Source organism: Homalodisca vitripennis, chromosome 1, assembly GCF_021130785.1.
Source record: "Homalodisca vitripennis isolate AUS2020 chromosome 1, UT_GWSS_2.1, whole genome shotgun sequence".
In the NCBI taxonomy this organism is placed as follows: Eukaryota; Metazoa; Arthropoda; class Insecta; order Hemiptera; family Cicadellidae; genus Homalodisca; species Homalodisca vitripennis.
This window is the reverse complement of record NC_060207.1, coordinates 76,332,099-76,347,292: the sequence shown is the minus strand read 5'-3', so window position 1 is coordinate 76,347,292 and position 15,194 is coordinate 76,332,099. Positions and strand designations below refer to the sequence as shown.

The 15,194-nt window shown below is 30.8% G+C and overlaps 1 protein-coding gene across 2 annotated transcripts in view; it reads right to left on the bottom strand.

The window, feature by feature from the left end:
- LOC124365001 (band 3 anion transport protein) overlaps positions 1 to 15,194 on the bottom strand; it is a 93,628-nt gene that overhangs the window by 37,988 nt on the left and 40,446 nt on the right. For both annotated transcript variants that reach the window (XM_046820878.1, XM_046820886.1), the window contains 4 exons: positions 12,632 to 12,757; positions 6,576 to 6,773; positions 4,939 to 5,043; positions 1,879 to 2,074 (listed from right to left, as the gene is read on the bottom strand). In XM_046820878.1, the coding sequence (XP_046676834.1) occupies positions 1,879 to 2,074; positions 4,939 to 5,043; positions 6,576 to 6,773; positions 12,632 to 12,757 (625 nt within the window). The remainder of the gene's footprint in view (positions 1 to 1,878; positions 2,075 to 4,938; positions 5,044 to 6,575; positions 6,774 to 12,631; positions 12,758 to 15,194) is intronic.

Below are 15,194 nucleotides of genomic sequence, written 5' to 3'. Positions count from 1 at the left end.
ATTTGTATTATATAATAACATATATTCGATTCCTATTATAGTGACACAAAAACACTTGGGTACAAGGGTGAAACACTATGGAATCTCTCTCTGCAACAAGACAAAGAATAAGAAGAATGTAAGACTAACGTCTTTCACTTTACTAAGCTTTTGAAATTAATTAATGAACCATTAAATTTAAATTATTAACTGTGTTTGTCTGGTTCTAACTTGATAATATATTGAATTGTTAAAATAAAAGTAGTGAGAATTTTGATTGGTGACCACATGTTTATAAACGTACTTGAGTCAATGTGTGATATTTAAAACTGTGTTTTAATAAATAAATTGGTGATGTGACTTCAGTATCAAAAGAAAATCTGTTTAATTATTCTTTCCTTCTTAATAAAAATCTACAGAAATTGAAGAGGTGAGGGTCAAATAATTAGGTCAAATTTGAGTTGATATCAACCAAATCAAGGAAGTACAGGTGAGTGATAATTATATCTACAAGAACATGAAAGTTTATAAATTGAAATAAGTATATACATTAATCTACACATCAAAATCTAACAGAGTTGAATCAGAACTTATGTGATAATTAAAATCACAAACATTTCAATTTTAAAATTAAAATTTAATTTTAAATAAAGCAATATTGAATAATACTGACAATACTGATGTATTGATCTATAATAAATAGTGCAACCAACACTAGGACTGTTTTTAAAATAGTTCACCTACATATTTTGAACTAGTGACCTACATATTTGATCAACATAAAATGGCAACACCAATGAGCAACTTATTCAATTAGGCCATACTCATTCTTCAGCTATTAACAAAGATTTACTCAAATTCGGGATTACCAAAGTGGGGCCTATTATTGATATAACCAGACTTACTGCATATGAATACCACAGTAGGACATAATCATTTGTACTGAGAACTATAAAATGTTGGCACCACCAACTTGGGACTAAACCTATATACATATTATATAAATTTGATCTTCGACATTTAGCATCAAACAAACTGGGGCTCCATTCCACATCAAACTTTAAATTTAAACTTCAACAGTGGAATGAAATAAAGCAAGAAATTTCAGGTGCAATAGGTTGTCCAATAATGGGGGTTCTGATAAATAGTTACTAGTCAGAAGAAAATTTGAAAGAAAAAGTTGACGTATTGATCCCGAAACTTTATTTTAATAAGTTTCCTCTAACAGTTTCTTTATTCATCTAATTTTATAAAAGTAATAACTTTTATTGTCTTTGAACACAATAAGTGTGATTTAAAAAAGTCATACTACACAAATGTATAAAACATTATTCATCTATTCTAGTATAAAATACGAAACTGTTGAAAATGTAAAGATTTAATTCAACAATATTATTACAAGTGACTTAATAGTAATTTATTAAATGAAGTATTGTGATATTATTTTGCTTGTAATGTAAGTGTTAAAAATCAATAATTTTCAGTTTTCTCAACAAATTAAATAACAGCAAGCTCAATGTTATAATTTAGTTAAAATTAAAAATAACAATAAACAATCAATAATATTTAACATATATTACAATAACAAATATATATTATAGAAAACAAAACAATCATAAAACCAGCCAAAAAATAAAAAGCCAACCGTATAGTCTAAATTTCCTATATCACAGACCAAAAACTCTTCTACAGAATATAAAACATTATTCTTGAGACATTTTTCTGTTATTTTTTTAATCAAGTTAGGGGGCATGCCAACCTTTTCTTGGCATATTATAAAAGAATTTTGGTTGTCTAAATATGATTAGTTCTGGATTTTTATAACCTAATTGACATTAGCCCAGCAGATAATTTTTTCTTGCACTATAATGGAGAAATCAATAAAGGAAATGTACATACGAGGTTTGGTAGGCGGGTGTATTCTACTCTGTCTTCTCTTGATCTCATCAGTTTTCTCTTTGATGTCAGTGAAAGGCAGCAATGCTTGTTTCTCCCAGTCACCAGGAGGCAGCACTATGCTGAAATCCAGGAACTCGTTGATGGCCGACAACAGATCCCTTCTCTCCGAGGCCTTGTAGGCTACTGTATGGAAATCCTACAACATGTCACAAGTTTGTGTGGCCCTTATATATAAGCCTCTTAATAGAACACTTGTTCAGAAAAACATATATACTTATGTTGAAGATTGAGCTTATATTGGCTACTGTTAACTTGATTACATTTAAACACATAAACCAATATTTAATACTTTTATTTTTGTGAGGCCTTTCAATAGCAAGGCAATCTTCATTAGTCACATCATGAAATAATCATTAACTCTATGATTATTTAAAATGTTTATTTACAACTAAACTTACTTAAACCTTTACTTATAAAGCTTATTTCATAATAATTTTTTAATTTAAACATGTGTTTTTTCATTTTAAATTTATAAACCATATGCTTTACTGTAGCTTGGTTACTATACGATTAACCCTTTTAACCCCGGCCATTAAATCAAGTGAGGTGCCAGGAATCCCAAGCCATTTTCAGACAAAATGTAAGGGTTTTGTAAAAAATTCATAACTCAGTTATTTTTTAAGATATTTAGGTAATTCTTTATTGTTTTACTCCTTTATACATGTAGCTTACAGAAATATACAAATAAAATTATTATTTTGAAAGTAATTTTTTTTACATACATATACATATATAAAAAATAAATAAAAATGAAAAAATTTCAAGTTTGATCATGGAAACCATATAGATAAAAAGATATTTGACACAAAAATACCCATTTACTTTATGATATATTTAATCCTTAATAAAAGGAAACACAAATTATAGACCTACCTTATTTACAATTGGAGTAACAACAATTTTTGTAAACCCGTGTAAATTTTTCTTTTTGCCATTTCTGGGCAAGGCAATGTAACAAGACCTTTGAAATTCACAGTACTTAAAATAAACATAAAACCAAAGTTATTTCTGATAAAATAACTAAAACTGTTCATAATATAAATTTAAAAAAAGTTTTAAAACAATATTTACATCACTACAAAATGATCACTAAAATCGTCGTCACTAATCATATCCACACCATTTGCAACTAGGTTACTAATTAGTGTATTTTCACTTACGGGAGACTTTGAACGATGTCTTTTACTCATTTTGAAATCAAACAAATAATAAACTAAACTTTAACTGCCGTACTTTACACTGCTTTAACCTAAAACTGTTAAGAAAACGGAATATTCACAACTACGTGATATACAGCTGTCTGCAACAAGCGTGAGCAGTCAGTCGAGACGAACTGCAATTGCTCAGTCACAGACTGACAAAATACGAAGTCAAACCATTACAAACTAATATATTTCGATGCAAAATGTCTTTGTGCACAAGTCTGTGAAATTTCAAAGCATGTGGTGAAATAGGTGGCCAGTAAAGTAATAAAAAGTGCACGTCCGCACTATACGGACGTCGGGAGTTGACGCCATTTTTACGACGTCCGTATAGTACGGACGTCGGGGTTAAAAGGGTTAATATTATATTATACAACTTATGCATTACTATGTATTGTATTAAATTCAAGTAAAATAAATAATAAGTAAGTAATATCAAAATTCTTTTTGCTTAATTCTTTATAACTGGCCATGAGAGAAACATGGATACTCTAAATCAAAGCCACAAACGGACATATTCTCTGGCCTTTTGACCTTGTGGGTAATTATGTAGTTTTTGTTCCAGGCTTGATTTTGCCTGGTTTCCCAATCAAGAAAATACACATACGTACACAGGACAGAGAAGCCTAATTTAGTCAAAAGACAACTAATAAGAATTTTGTATAACAGACTTTAAGTATCTAGTAAAAGTTAGGTAGTAGCTTTCTCTTTAATATCAACATTACAGTACTGCACACTTAACATTTGCTAAAATGTACAGTTCTAAGTATATTTTTATTACAATTTTTTATTCTCTTATCTGGATATTTTCTTTATGCTACACAGCGGTTGCAGAAAAGGTTGATAAAAGAAGTGATGTTATTACCAAACTTACTCTATGCTTTCAAGATTATAAATGTAAATAAATTGAACATTGTGGTTAACTTAACTAAAACTATGGTTGTACTGACATAAAACTACTATGTTTACATAGAACAGTTGATTACATTTAACACACTCTAGAAGTGAATACAACGCTTCTATAATAAATTTAATATATATAGTATAAATTAAAGTCATTTTTGTATTGGTTTGTTTGTTCATTGATATTTTCTAACTACTGAATGGATTTTTATATGATTTTCATTGTCGGCTTCGATATGAACTAGGGCAGTTAGGTATGTATGATAGGTATATGATACATGATATTTGAATCATTGAAAGTAGATTAAAGTTTGTATAATGCAAAAATGTATGTTTTTGAGCACTTTTAATGTTAATACTGACTAAACCTTACAACTTATAACAAAATAATGTGCTACGGAATTGTACATTTCAAAAAGGCCTACAAAACGTCTGTAGTGGCATATATCTATCTCCAGAGAATAACCCACAATAACCATTTTCCTCTTTTAAACTTAACATTTTTGTTAGAATTTCCGAAGCTCTATAGCAGAGCTCTATAGAGCAGAGTAAATTGCTCTATCATTAAATATGTAGAATTTTGTGATTTAATTTGAACTTACTGACTTATGGACTTATCTGAGACATGTATTAGGTGCAAAAGCCTATTAAAAAGTTTTGTTGAAATCAGTAAGACAAAATCAATTTATAAATTAAGTTGATGCATAAAATTTTGCAAAGTTTCTACTCAAGGCTGTTTCTGGAATCTACAAATTTAAAAAAGGTTTACTGCAAAAGATCATGATAAACCCAGGAGCACTGACATATTGCATAGTGATTACATTATGCAAATTTTCATAAAATCTACCTAAACATAAGTTAAATAAGGGAAGATATATCAATTAAAACTACTCACTGCATTAGACATTAGTGTAGAGATAGATCTTCCAATTTCATGATAATCCAGCTCAGCATCCAGCGGCCCCAAGAGGATGAACAGAAACCTTACTGGAATTGTTACCTGAATAGCAAATAGTAAACAAAATGGTTAATTGGTAACTCGTACTAATTACTTTATTTTAATGGAATTTGAGCATGACATGAAATAAGGACCCAATACCACTGTTGAAACCCAACTCTCAACTAATTACTAGGTTTGTGAAATCAATCATAAACACTGTAAAACAGATCACTGATCCCACACAGTATTGGAAACAGAAGAGCTTCTGTCAAAAGTGGTCATTTCACCTTCTTGTAAGATAGTTAATTTTTTGTTACTAGATTATCAGATGTTCTTATCTAACTTTACTAATTGACAGATTGTCGAAGGTTGTACAGATTTGATATTTACCAGTTATTGCCCAAAAGAAAGACACAAATTTAGAACTATTAAACATGTCTCCATGATAAAATTATACAACAACAAAAGAAACTTATCTTTTTACTACCACATACGTAAGCAACTTATATACAATACATTAACAATTTTAAGATGAAATAATTGTAAATAAAAATATATGTGTAGAAAATGACTAAATGAGTATCTTTTACAAAATTTAAATTTTAATGTAGGTAATTTCTCACTGTTGGGACACAATAACACCATGTATTATTAATAATAAATTAAAATTATATTTACTGATTTTTTTTTGAAATTATGGTGTAGTTCCAGTATTGCTATTCCAATAATCCAACTTCCACAGAAAACCTAGTTTCAGGTTACATAGTCAAAACACTAAAAAAATAAAGAAAAATAGTTTAGTATTCTATCACAGCTGACTTACTCACACAGCTAGTGTGGCATGGCCTGTTTGATATCTTTTGTTGTTATGTATGTTAAAGATGTAATAGTACAAAAAACACACAATGATGATCTAATCTTTTACCAATGTAATAGTTACATATGACTGAACGCTCTTCATATTAAATTTATGTAGTGTATTTTCTAGCCACACAAGTATGATATTTGTAGCCTTTATTTATTTGTATAAATAAATCACTATTGTGACAAAGTAGTACTATATTTTTTCTCTCAGAACAGTGTAATCACTCCATTATGAAGATATTTTAAAATTATACTTTCAATAAAGGTTTCACAAATTATTCCCAGGTGTTTTTTTTTGTTTAACTGAATTTTAATTTATTGGAATTTCCTTTGGTCACAAAAATATTTATTTTGTTTTCAGTAACTACTAGTGTATAAAAACAATTATTTAATATTTTTCAACATTATTTGAAATTGTATTTCTTCCTTTACATTCTTCATTCTAAGAGTAACTATTGTATTTAAAAAAATAGTAACAATATAAATCATAATTATAGAACAAATTAGTAACTAATTGTACACAACACTAATGTTGGAATTGAAATTCGAAAATAGTTTTCAATTTGATTTGTGACACTTATAAAATGGTTTAATTTATTGACTTGTATGGAAATAGTATATTGGCAGATTTCACACATTTGAGGAATTTATCATAAGCAATTAGATAGCAAGACAACAAATATTATTTTCTTTGAACAGTGTTGCCACTACAACAGCTAACAACAGACCTCAGTGACCGTAGGAATCAAGACCCCCTCTGCCAGCCGGACAAACGCTGTTGTCGGCTGCTCCAAGAAATCCACAGCTCCCACCAACACAGCAGCAGCTTCGGAGCCCTCTGGTATCCTCTTCAGAATACTTTCTTTGGCAGCTTTTTTACTTAAATCCTCAGAAGATGACATATAGGTTTCTTCTTTCATTTCTACCTTAAAAAATACATTCATATTAATTCATGCATGGATTTAATATCCTTCTAAAGAATATTAACATATCAAACAGTTTGAGTAAAACACTTTTACAAAATTATTAAGCAAAATTTTAATTGATTAGAGCATAGACGTTTCACACAAGTAATCTCCGTAACACAAAACAGTGATTGGAGCGTAGATGTACTCAATATACTCAATGGGGGCAAGTGGAGCAGAGATAACAGTGAGGAGGCTGCAAATTGTGTTATAAACTCGAAGTTCTCAACTTTTCAGATGTTGTGCCTCCCTTAGTACATTGACAGTTGGCCATGCCTACCATCATAACTTGTGTGTACCTTATGTAATCACAAGTAGTACAACTTAAATTTGCAACCAAAATGGGTTGGGGATCAGTATATAGGTTAGAATTGCATGTTTTAATATTACCTCAAACTTAATGCCTTTTTAAACATACAGTATTAGCATAGAGTTATTGTTTCTAAGGTTTTTTTAATTAATGAACACAGAACTAAACCAAATTAAATATATACACAAATATATAAAAGGTTTAAAATTACAATATTATATAAGTAACTTAGAAGTATAACGCACTATTTGTCTTTTACAATCTTTTTAATACCTGACAAGCTGTCAAAATAGCTGACATAACTGTGACAAGCACATTGCAGGTCACTTTAAACATACAGTTTTACTTGATATTTTGACTTTAGATAAGCCAATGTTGAAAATCCAGACTCACAGTAAATTACACTAACTTTGCAGCTTCCAAAGCAACTTGTGGGTAAACATAAGGATAACTCAATGCAAGCATGTTTTGAAATTCCTCATTTGCTTGAGAATCACATTTTATGGCAACTACCTCTTCCTGAAAAAGGACAGGAAGTATACTCACATTGATTTTAAACAAATATTTTGTCAACTTAAATTGCCATCTGTCTGAAATAACATCTGGAAAATACTCTCCAATTTAAATTTTAAGTTAAACCAAATGTGGTGATAAAAGGTCTTCTAATTAATTTATTATAGCATAAGCAGATTTTCGGTGTCATCAACAAGGTTGTTCAGTCTTGGAGAATACGAAAAATTTTGTTCTGGACTATGACGACGATGTTGCCAAAAAGCTATCTTTTCTGTGAAACTCTTAAGGGCATAATACATTTTTAGAATGTTTTTATGACCTAGTAGCTTCAAGTTCAGATTGTTAATCATTTCAAAAACAACAGATAAATATGCTACATAAAAGATAAACTTTTTATCTGTGGTCTTGGTGTACAAATCTTGCTTAGCCTGTGGTCATCAAGAGGATTTCAACTTCCTGATTTTAAATTAAATTATCTAGCAAGCCTATGGACAACCAACGAACTTCTGTATGATAGAGTAGATTTATTTAATCACTGTTTAATTCTTGATACACTATCTTAAAAAGTCTAGTGTGAGCTTCCCAGATTTAACAGGGTTTACTATTTTATTTCCTATGTTTGAAGTAACTTTGACTGATTCAGGTAGAGTGACAGGCTAAAGGTTGTCTGTGCATGATACAGTGAAAATCAATTATTTTAGGGTTCTTTTTTTAGTTAATTCTATAAAACATGATGGGTATCTGTCATAGCTTGGGCTCCATCAGTACATATTCCAATAATTTTCTCCCAAGGAAGTCATTAGCTGCTAAAAAATTATCAAAGGCAGAAAATATATTTTACTCGTTTCAAGAGATTGTGAAAACAATATTTTCTCAAAACTAGTTTTTCTTCAATAAATCTGCGATAAAAGAATAACTGGACATATTGTACTAAGTTTTATCATATTGTAAATAAAAAATGCAGGCCTTTTTAATTTTTAATCCAAAGCATATAACCAATTCTATGTTTTACTGTGTCATTTTACAGAACAGTTTTTGCAACTTTACTACAATTTTCTTCATTGAGTATAATATGACAGATAAATATTATAGGTAAATATTTACAGTGATTTACCTATTGTATGAGGCATTTTGGTTACTGCTATTAGCAAAGCAATTTTTGTTGGTAAGCTTCAACAATTTTCTCATTTTCCATTTGAAAACTTCCATTAGAGTTGAGTTTCATACGTTTAAGACAATTTTTTTTGTGATGAAAAAGGAAGAAGGCTTCTTTTATAGTAGAATGATATGTTGTCATATGATGTTACAATACTCAAAAAACACATGGCACATAACGCACTGAGGAAAATGGTAACTGTTTTCCTTGATGAAGGTGAATCCATATGTAATATAATCATCACTATACAGCATTTTATTCTGCAGTGATTTTATTACTCTTAAGCCTAAAAGAAAAACATAATTTGTCTATCTCACTTTTTATGTTTACAGTTCCAACAAAATACGCTAATAACAAACTACCCAAGTGTCCAAAATTACAACAAATATGGTGACAAGAAGTTGCAATATCACAGTGAGCACTAAAAAGTCGCTTACAAGCTGTGTCCTTCCACCAATTTCCGACGAACCAAGCGTAGTTGAAAAGTTCCAGTATGCTATAAAGGATGATGACAAAAGGTCAAATATTGCTTGAGTGGGGATAACAAAGACAAAGCAGCTGAGTGTACAAACCAGTGTAATTAAATTTTATTCTTCTAAACAGGAAGGCCTCTTGGCTATTATTACTGAGTTTACTCTGGCTTTTAGTGTAGACAGATGAACAAATAAAATAATAGTGTTATGAAATAAAAAGGCGGCCATGAACCTAGCTAAGGTATAGTCTTAATTTTTAATATTGTCATACACTGACGCCTCCTTTGAAAATCTACACTCCCCTGGGACACACCTCCAAGGTTGAGAGCTGCTATTATAATTAATAATAAAGATACGAAAAGTCGCTGATTTCATTGTTTTATCCAGCTGATTATATCCAACTAACTAGTGCAAGGCACATTGTAACATTTAAAAAAATGTACCTAACAAAGCAAACCTAACAAAAACTAATTGACCAGAAAACTGAATAAACAAAGATGTGTAAATATAAGAAAATAGCATAATCTCCGGTAAAACCAGCTCTGTATATACTGTGCTAATAGCCCTGTGATAATAGCAGTTTGTTAACTAAGATGAATATTTTATTTCAACTACCTAATACCAGCTTACAAGAATTGTACATGGATAAAATGCTGTTGATATGGTGTAGTCTGCTGGCTGCCTGAAGAGGGCATCGGAGGGTGTACATCACCTTCAGCGATTGTTGTAGTGTTTAGAAATGACATGTGCTTCAGGTACTGTACGGCGATCGACCGTTCCAGGCCATTTAAAAACTCAAGATATGGAAGCCCATTTCTTAGTATTTTGGTGGAATTTTCATCTTGTGTGATAGTTACTATCAAGGCTCCAGTCTTTTGCTAAAACTTGACACCGTTTGATGCAAAGTAATCCAGTGAAATATAGTCCTGTACACAACCCATGTGGGAACAGATGACTGTTTTCAATTTTCTTCTTTCAAACTCCTCTGTTCACTGTTTGAAAGTCTCATCATAATCAGCTGCTCTTGGCTTTTGATAAAACTTAAGTTTTGTTACCCAGTTGAAAACAGTAGCCCCTGAAGAAGATTTCTGGCGAGCCATATGGTCACTACAACAGTCTGAGATTTCCAGCCTGCCTAAACACTCCCTAAAAGCTATTAAGACACTTACACTCATTTGGCTTTTGTCACGAAAATCTATGGAAACACTGTGAGCAAAAGCCACATGATAGTCATAACAAAATTGATTTATTTCATGCCTCAAGTCCAATTGAATAACCTTGAAATGCTCTAGTATTATTCCTGATTGATATTTCTTTTCCATTTTCAACCAATCTTGTGATATCAGTATGTTTATTCCAATCTCTTTTTCTTTAATCATTATCAATCAACGGATTGTATCCCTCTATAAGGTTTTTTTTACCAGTTCAGCAAGTTCAATTTTTTCTTTTTTGTTCAGGAGCTGTCCATGATTAGTGTAGAGCCTTCTGTAAAAATTAGTGATATCAATTATACTTTATGTTTTCATTTTCCTAGACTTTTTGAAGTTTGCTATTCGGAAAATAAATTTTAAAGTTCAGATCAGGATTGTCATATTTGAATGGAACATTCAAGATATGCACCTTAGTATTCATACCTATTTTTTCTACAGCTCAAGCTCTACTAAGTTTTCATGTGTACGAGTATTTTGGTCAATACTACCAGCTATAAATATAGCATAATCATTTTTGTATCGTGTTTTGTCAAATCTTCTATATCTTTTTCAATGTAGTTAAGTTTCCCCAGATAAAGCTGCCACAGTCATTGAATAATCTTTAACTAATCTACTCTCAATATGTCTCAATATATATTTTTCCCGTGGCTGTCAGCTACCACCAGTATTTACTGTTTCAAGTTGATGGCTTTGGGTTTGTTTACAATCTGTTTGACACCCCGGTCATAGATGGAGAGATTTCCTTAGATTTATTCTGGCTGTTACATAGTATATATTTGGATAATTTTTTTTTAAAGGCCGAAAAGGAGGAAAGTCGCTCTGAGTATTTGATAGCGGTGTTTCTGTTTATTGTTATCTCAAGCACACTATTCAGATTTTGTGTACTAGTCGTCCAGAGTGCATTTTCATTAACTGGTTTCTCAAGATAGTGGATTTTATATTTCACAGTGGTATAAGAAGTATTTTCAGAGCCTGATGTAGTTCATCTATTGTGTCTTTTAACTGTAACATCTGATATTCTTTTTTACTTATTTCATGTTTGTAATTTGAAATTATCTCTTCAATTTCATTGTGGATTTAATTATCATGACACCTAGTTACATCAGACTGAGTTGCTACCAAAATGAAAACCCTAGTAATCAACTTAGTACTTTTTCACTTCCTATTATGTCAGACGAAAAATAGTTTTCATACTGTATAGAGTAAATGGTACATAAAGGAAGTCTGCTGTATTAGGTGTTCTGAAGTTCTACACTGATGGTTCAGACATGAAATGAGGAGCTGGGTTTGGTATTTATGGCCAGAAACCAGATTGGTGGTGCCCTTAGGAAAACATGCACAGTACTTCCAAGCAGAAACCATTGAAATTTAAACATGTATCAGAGCGCTTATCCAGAACAACCTAAAGGGTGGAATACCTAATACTATACTCTGATATTTCAGTTGATTTAAGACCTATTCTTTTGAGTCAAAGACAGTACGGGAATGCAGGAATGCTCTAATGAACTTGGCGGAGATAAACAAAGGCATCCTTGGTTAGGTACCAAAACATGAAGGGATTCCTGAAAATAAAAATCAGATGCCACGGCCAATATTAAGGGCGTAAAACTTTTTGGTAGCGCCAGAGCCTGGTTGTAGGGTAAACTACTTCTACAGCAGAACTCTACTAAGTGCCTCGGAAAAGGTCAGATTCGAGACAAGGAGAAAGTCTTTAGAACTCAAGAAAGTCAAAAAAGTTGATCTCTTCTTATGTTTAACAATGGGCCAGGCTTCTAGAACTATGTGAGGATAAGACTGGTAGTTGGAATGGAACAGAACACGGCCCTCTTCGGAAGGTTAGACATTATAATGGGAGGCATAAAGGTCTTTTTAGGACTAAGCATAGGGTCTTAAACTCATCTCTCAGATAAAGAAAGGTAAAACTAACTATAAAAATGTTATTATAAAAAATTATTAATTAGTTTGATTTTAGATCAAAAAGTATCTTTTAGACTACCATATAAAAGAGGATATATCAGTGGTTGGCCTTGGAGGCTGGGATTGTGGTAGACCATTAGACTCTATAAAACTGATCCAGTCATCTACATTTTGAGAGTTACCTCTTGCATTTCCTAAAAGTAATATCGCTAGACTAATATATGAAAGAGAACACATACTGCTGTGTGGTTAGCCTTTGCTGAGTCTGTCTCTAAGAGGCTGGGGTAGTGGTGGAACCCCTTGGATTCTAAAGATGAACCAGTCATCGACATCTTGGGCTTTGACTTTATTTCTTCTTGCAGATTCTACAAAGAGAAAGTATATTATATAAATTAAAAACAACTACTTGAAAACAAAAAATTAAGTTACAAAAAGAAATACAACAGTAAGAAGATAAAATAATCCATAAATATATTTTATTACAAATAATTTAATTATGTATATTTTTATTTTTTATATTTCACTTATATGAATTTGTTAGCATTGTTTTTCAACACTTCAAGATTTTTTTTGAATCATGATTACTTATTCTTTTAAATTTAATCAAACATGAGTAAGACTACAGAAGTAGTTTTAATTAAGAATAACGCAATAGTAAACATTTATCGCTAATAACAACATTTTTTTTATTTTTAAATCTACAATAAGATTTAGATGGCTGTGGATACATACTGCTATAATCAAACTCCCTATTAAAACATTTAATTCAAAGAGGAACAAAACAAATTCTTAGATCTTGTTGATGAAGGGATGAGATATATTCTTGTCTACTAAACTACTGAAACACTGATAAATACTTACAGCAATGTACAGAATGTTACAAAATTACATGGTTCTACTTCTGCAAATTGTTTAAATTTTGTTAAAGTAAAGAACAATTCATATGTTCTATCTTACTTTTATATGTTTTCTTTTTTCTTAAAAACTGTATAACGAATTAACAGTTTAATTTATGGTATTGTAACTTACTAATAGAAAAACATGTTTAATTTTAATTTTTTAACTATATTTTTAATAGTGTCCCCATGAAAAATGTTATGTCAGGTTTCAATAAAACTAATGTAAAACAAGCAAGAACATATTTCAAAATAACAAACAGTCTGATATCTTAATTTCCATCATGACACTGTAGCAGGCAAAACCACTTCAATGGATTCTATAAATACAAGTAACATGCATTTTTAAAGTTTTTTATCTGATCATAAAAAAATTAAGATACCTAATATTATATATGTGATTTGAGCCTTTTTACATTCATACAATTATTACTAATAAAATATTTAGTAATATATCAATACTAAATTTGGGAATCCTGTCTGTGATCATTGCACTTTTTATCAGTACCATTGACCTTGTACTGTATCGACTCTCCCCTTTATTCTGTTTGATAAGATCCTGTCACAGGACAGGTTGTGTCTATGAGGACAGACGGAATAAGGCTTAAAAGGGGATCAGCCTCTCTTTATAAAAAAAGGAATAGTAATATGCACTGGAGATTTTTAGAAATAAATAACTAAAACTAAATATAAATAAAACAATATAATGCTCAAATTTAGTCACACAAAAACACACAAATTTGTAAAAAACTGGAAATGCTAATACAAATTTTACAACCCTGTACGACAAAAATGATGATTGGTTTGCAAATCAATCCAATCATCAATGTAAAATATATATATATATATTTTGCTATTGAAAGACTGAAAGTTAAAACTTAATTTAAATTTTTGTCAATACTGCTGACACCTTATCAATTTCTATGCTTTGGTACAATTCCTAGGTATTCCTTAACTTTTTTTGGTGCTAGAGGTTTAAAAAGAGTATAGTAAGGGGACACTTAAAATTATACAGTACTCATACAAGTGATAGTTCTGAAATAATTATTGATTTTAAATTAAATCCTATTTTTAAAGCATCAAGATTGTTTTTACATAATTTACTATTTATTAATATGTAATTAAATTATTTGATTCTATATACGCAAACAGAATTAAAAAAAAATGTTATGGGTGTATATTATGGTATAAACAAAACCATCCCTCTTCATACGAACGAACATGAGCCTCTAAATGCTTCCTTACAGAGCAGCAAGTCTCCAAAATTATCCTAAAATAGTTTATCATCACAGCAAAAAACACTATAGAACAGTATCCAGAGTACTTTATGTGAGAATCAGATTATGGGCATATAAAAGTATGTGAAACTCTTTCTAGAATGGTTTTGGAATTCATAACAATTCAACCTCCACTGTTAACTTTTAAGAGGAAGAGTTATGCCAAAATAAGATAAAATACAATATTTAACTTTTACTACAAAACTTTTCGTTAAGATAAGTATTTCTAAAAAACGTAATTTAAAGGTGAGAACTTCTCTTAATAGATAGAAGATCAAATAAAACAAAAACAATTATTTTTGCTAATTCTAGACACTGTTAGGTCTTCAACACGTTCACTGCTGTGGGCACACATGTGCGTTTGGGGTATGCTCACCCGATGTGCTGCGATAGGATGGACTTGTGCGCTTTGTGCAGGGTCCCGATTGCCTGACATTTCCATAGCCAGCTGACAGTTTTGTAGGATTATGCGTAGTGCAGTCTTGTTGGTTATGTTTGTGGCTGTGTTAGTGTGTGATTAGTTTGCACTCTGGTGATTATTTAGTGATTGTACAAGTATTTAAAATGAGTGATGAGGAACTGGGTCCATCTAACAGGCCCAAGCAATCTCATTTAGATAATAAGTAAAT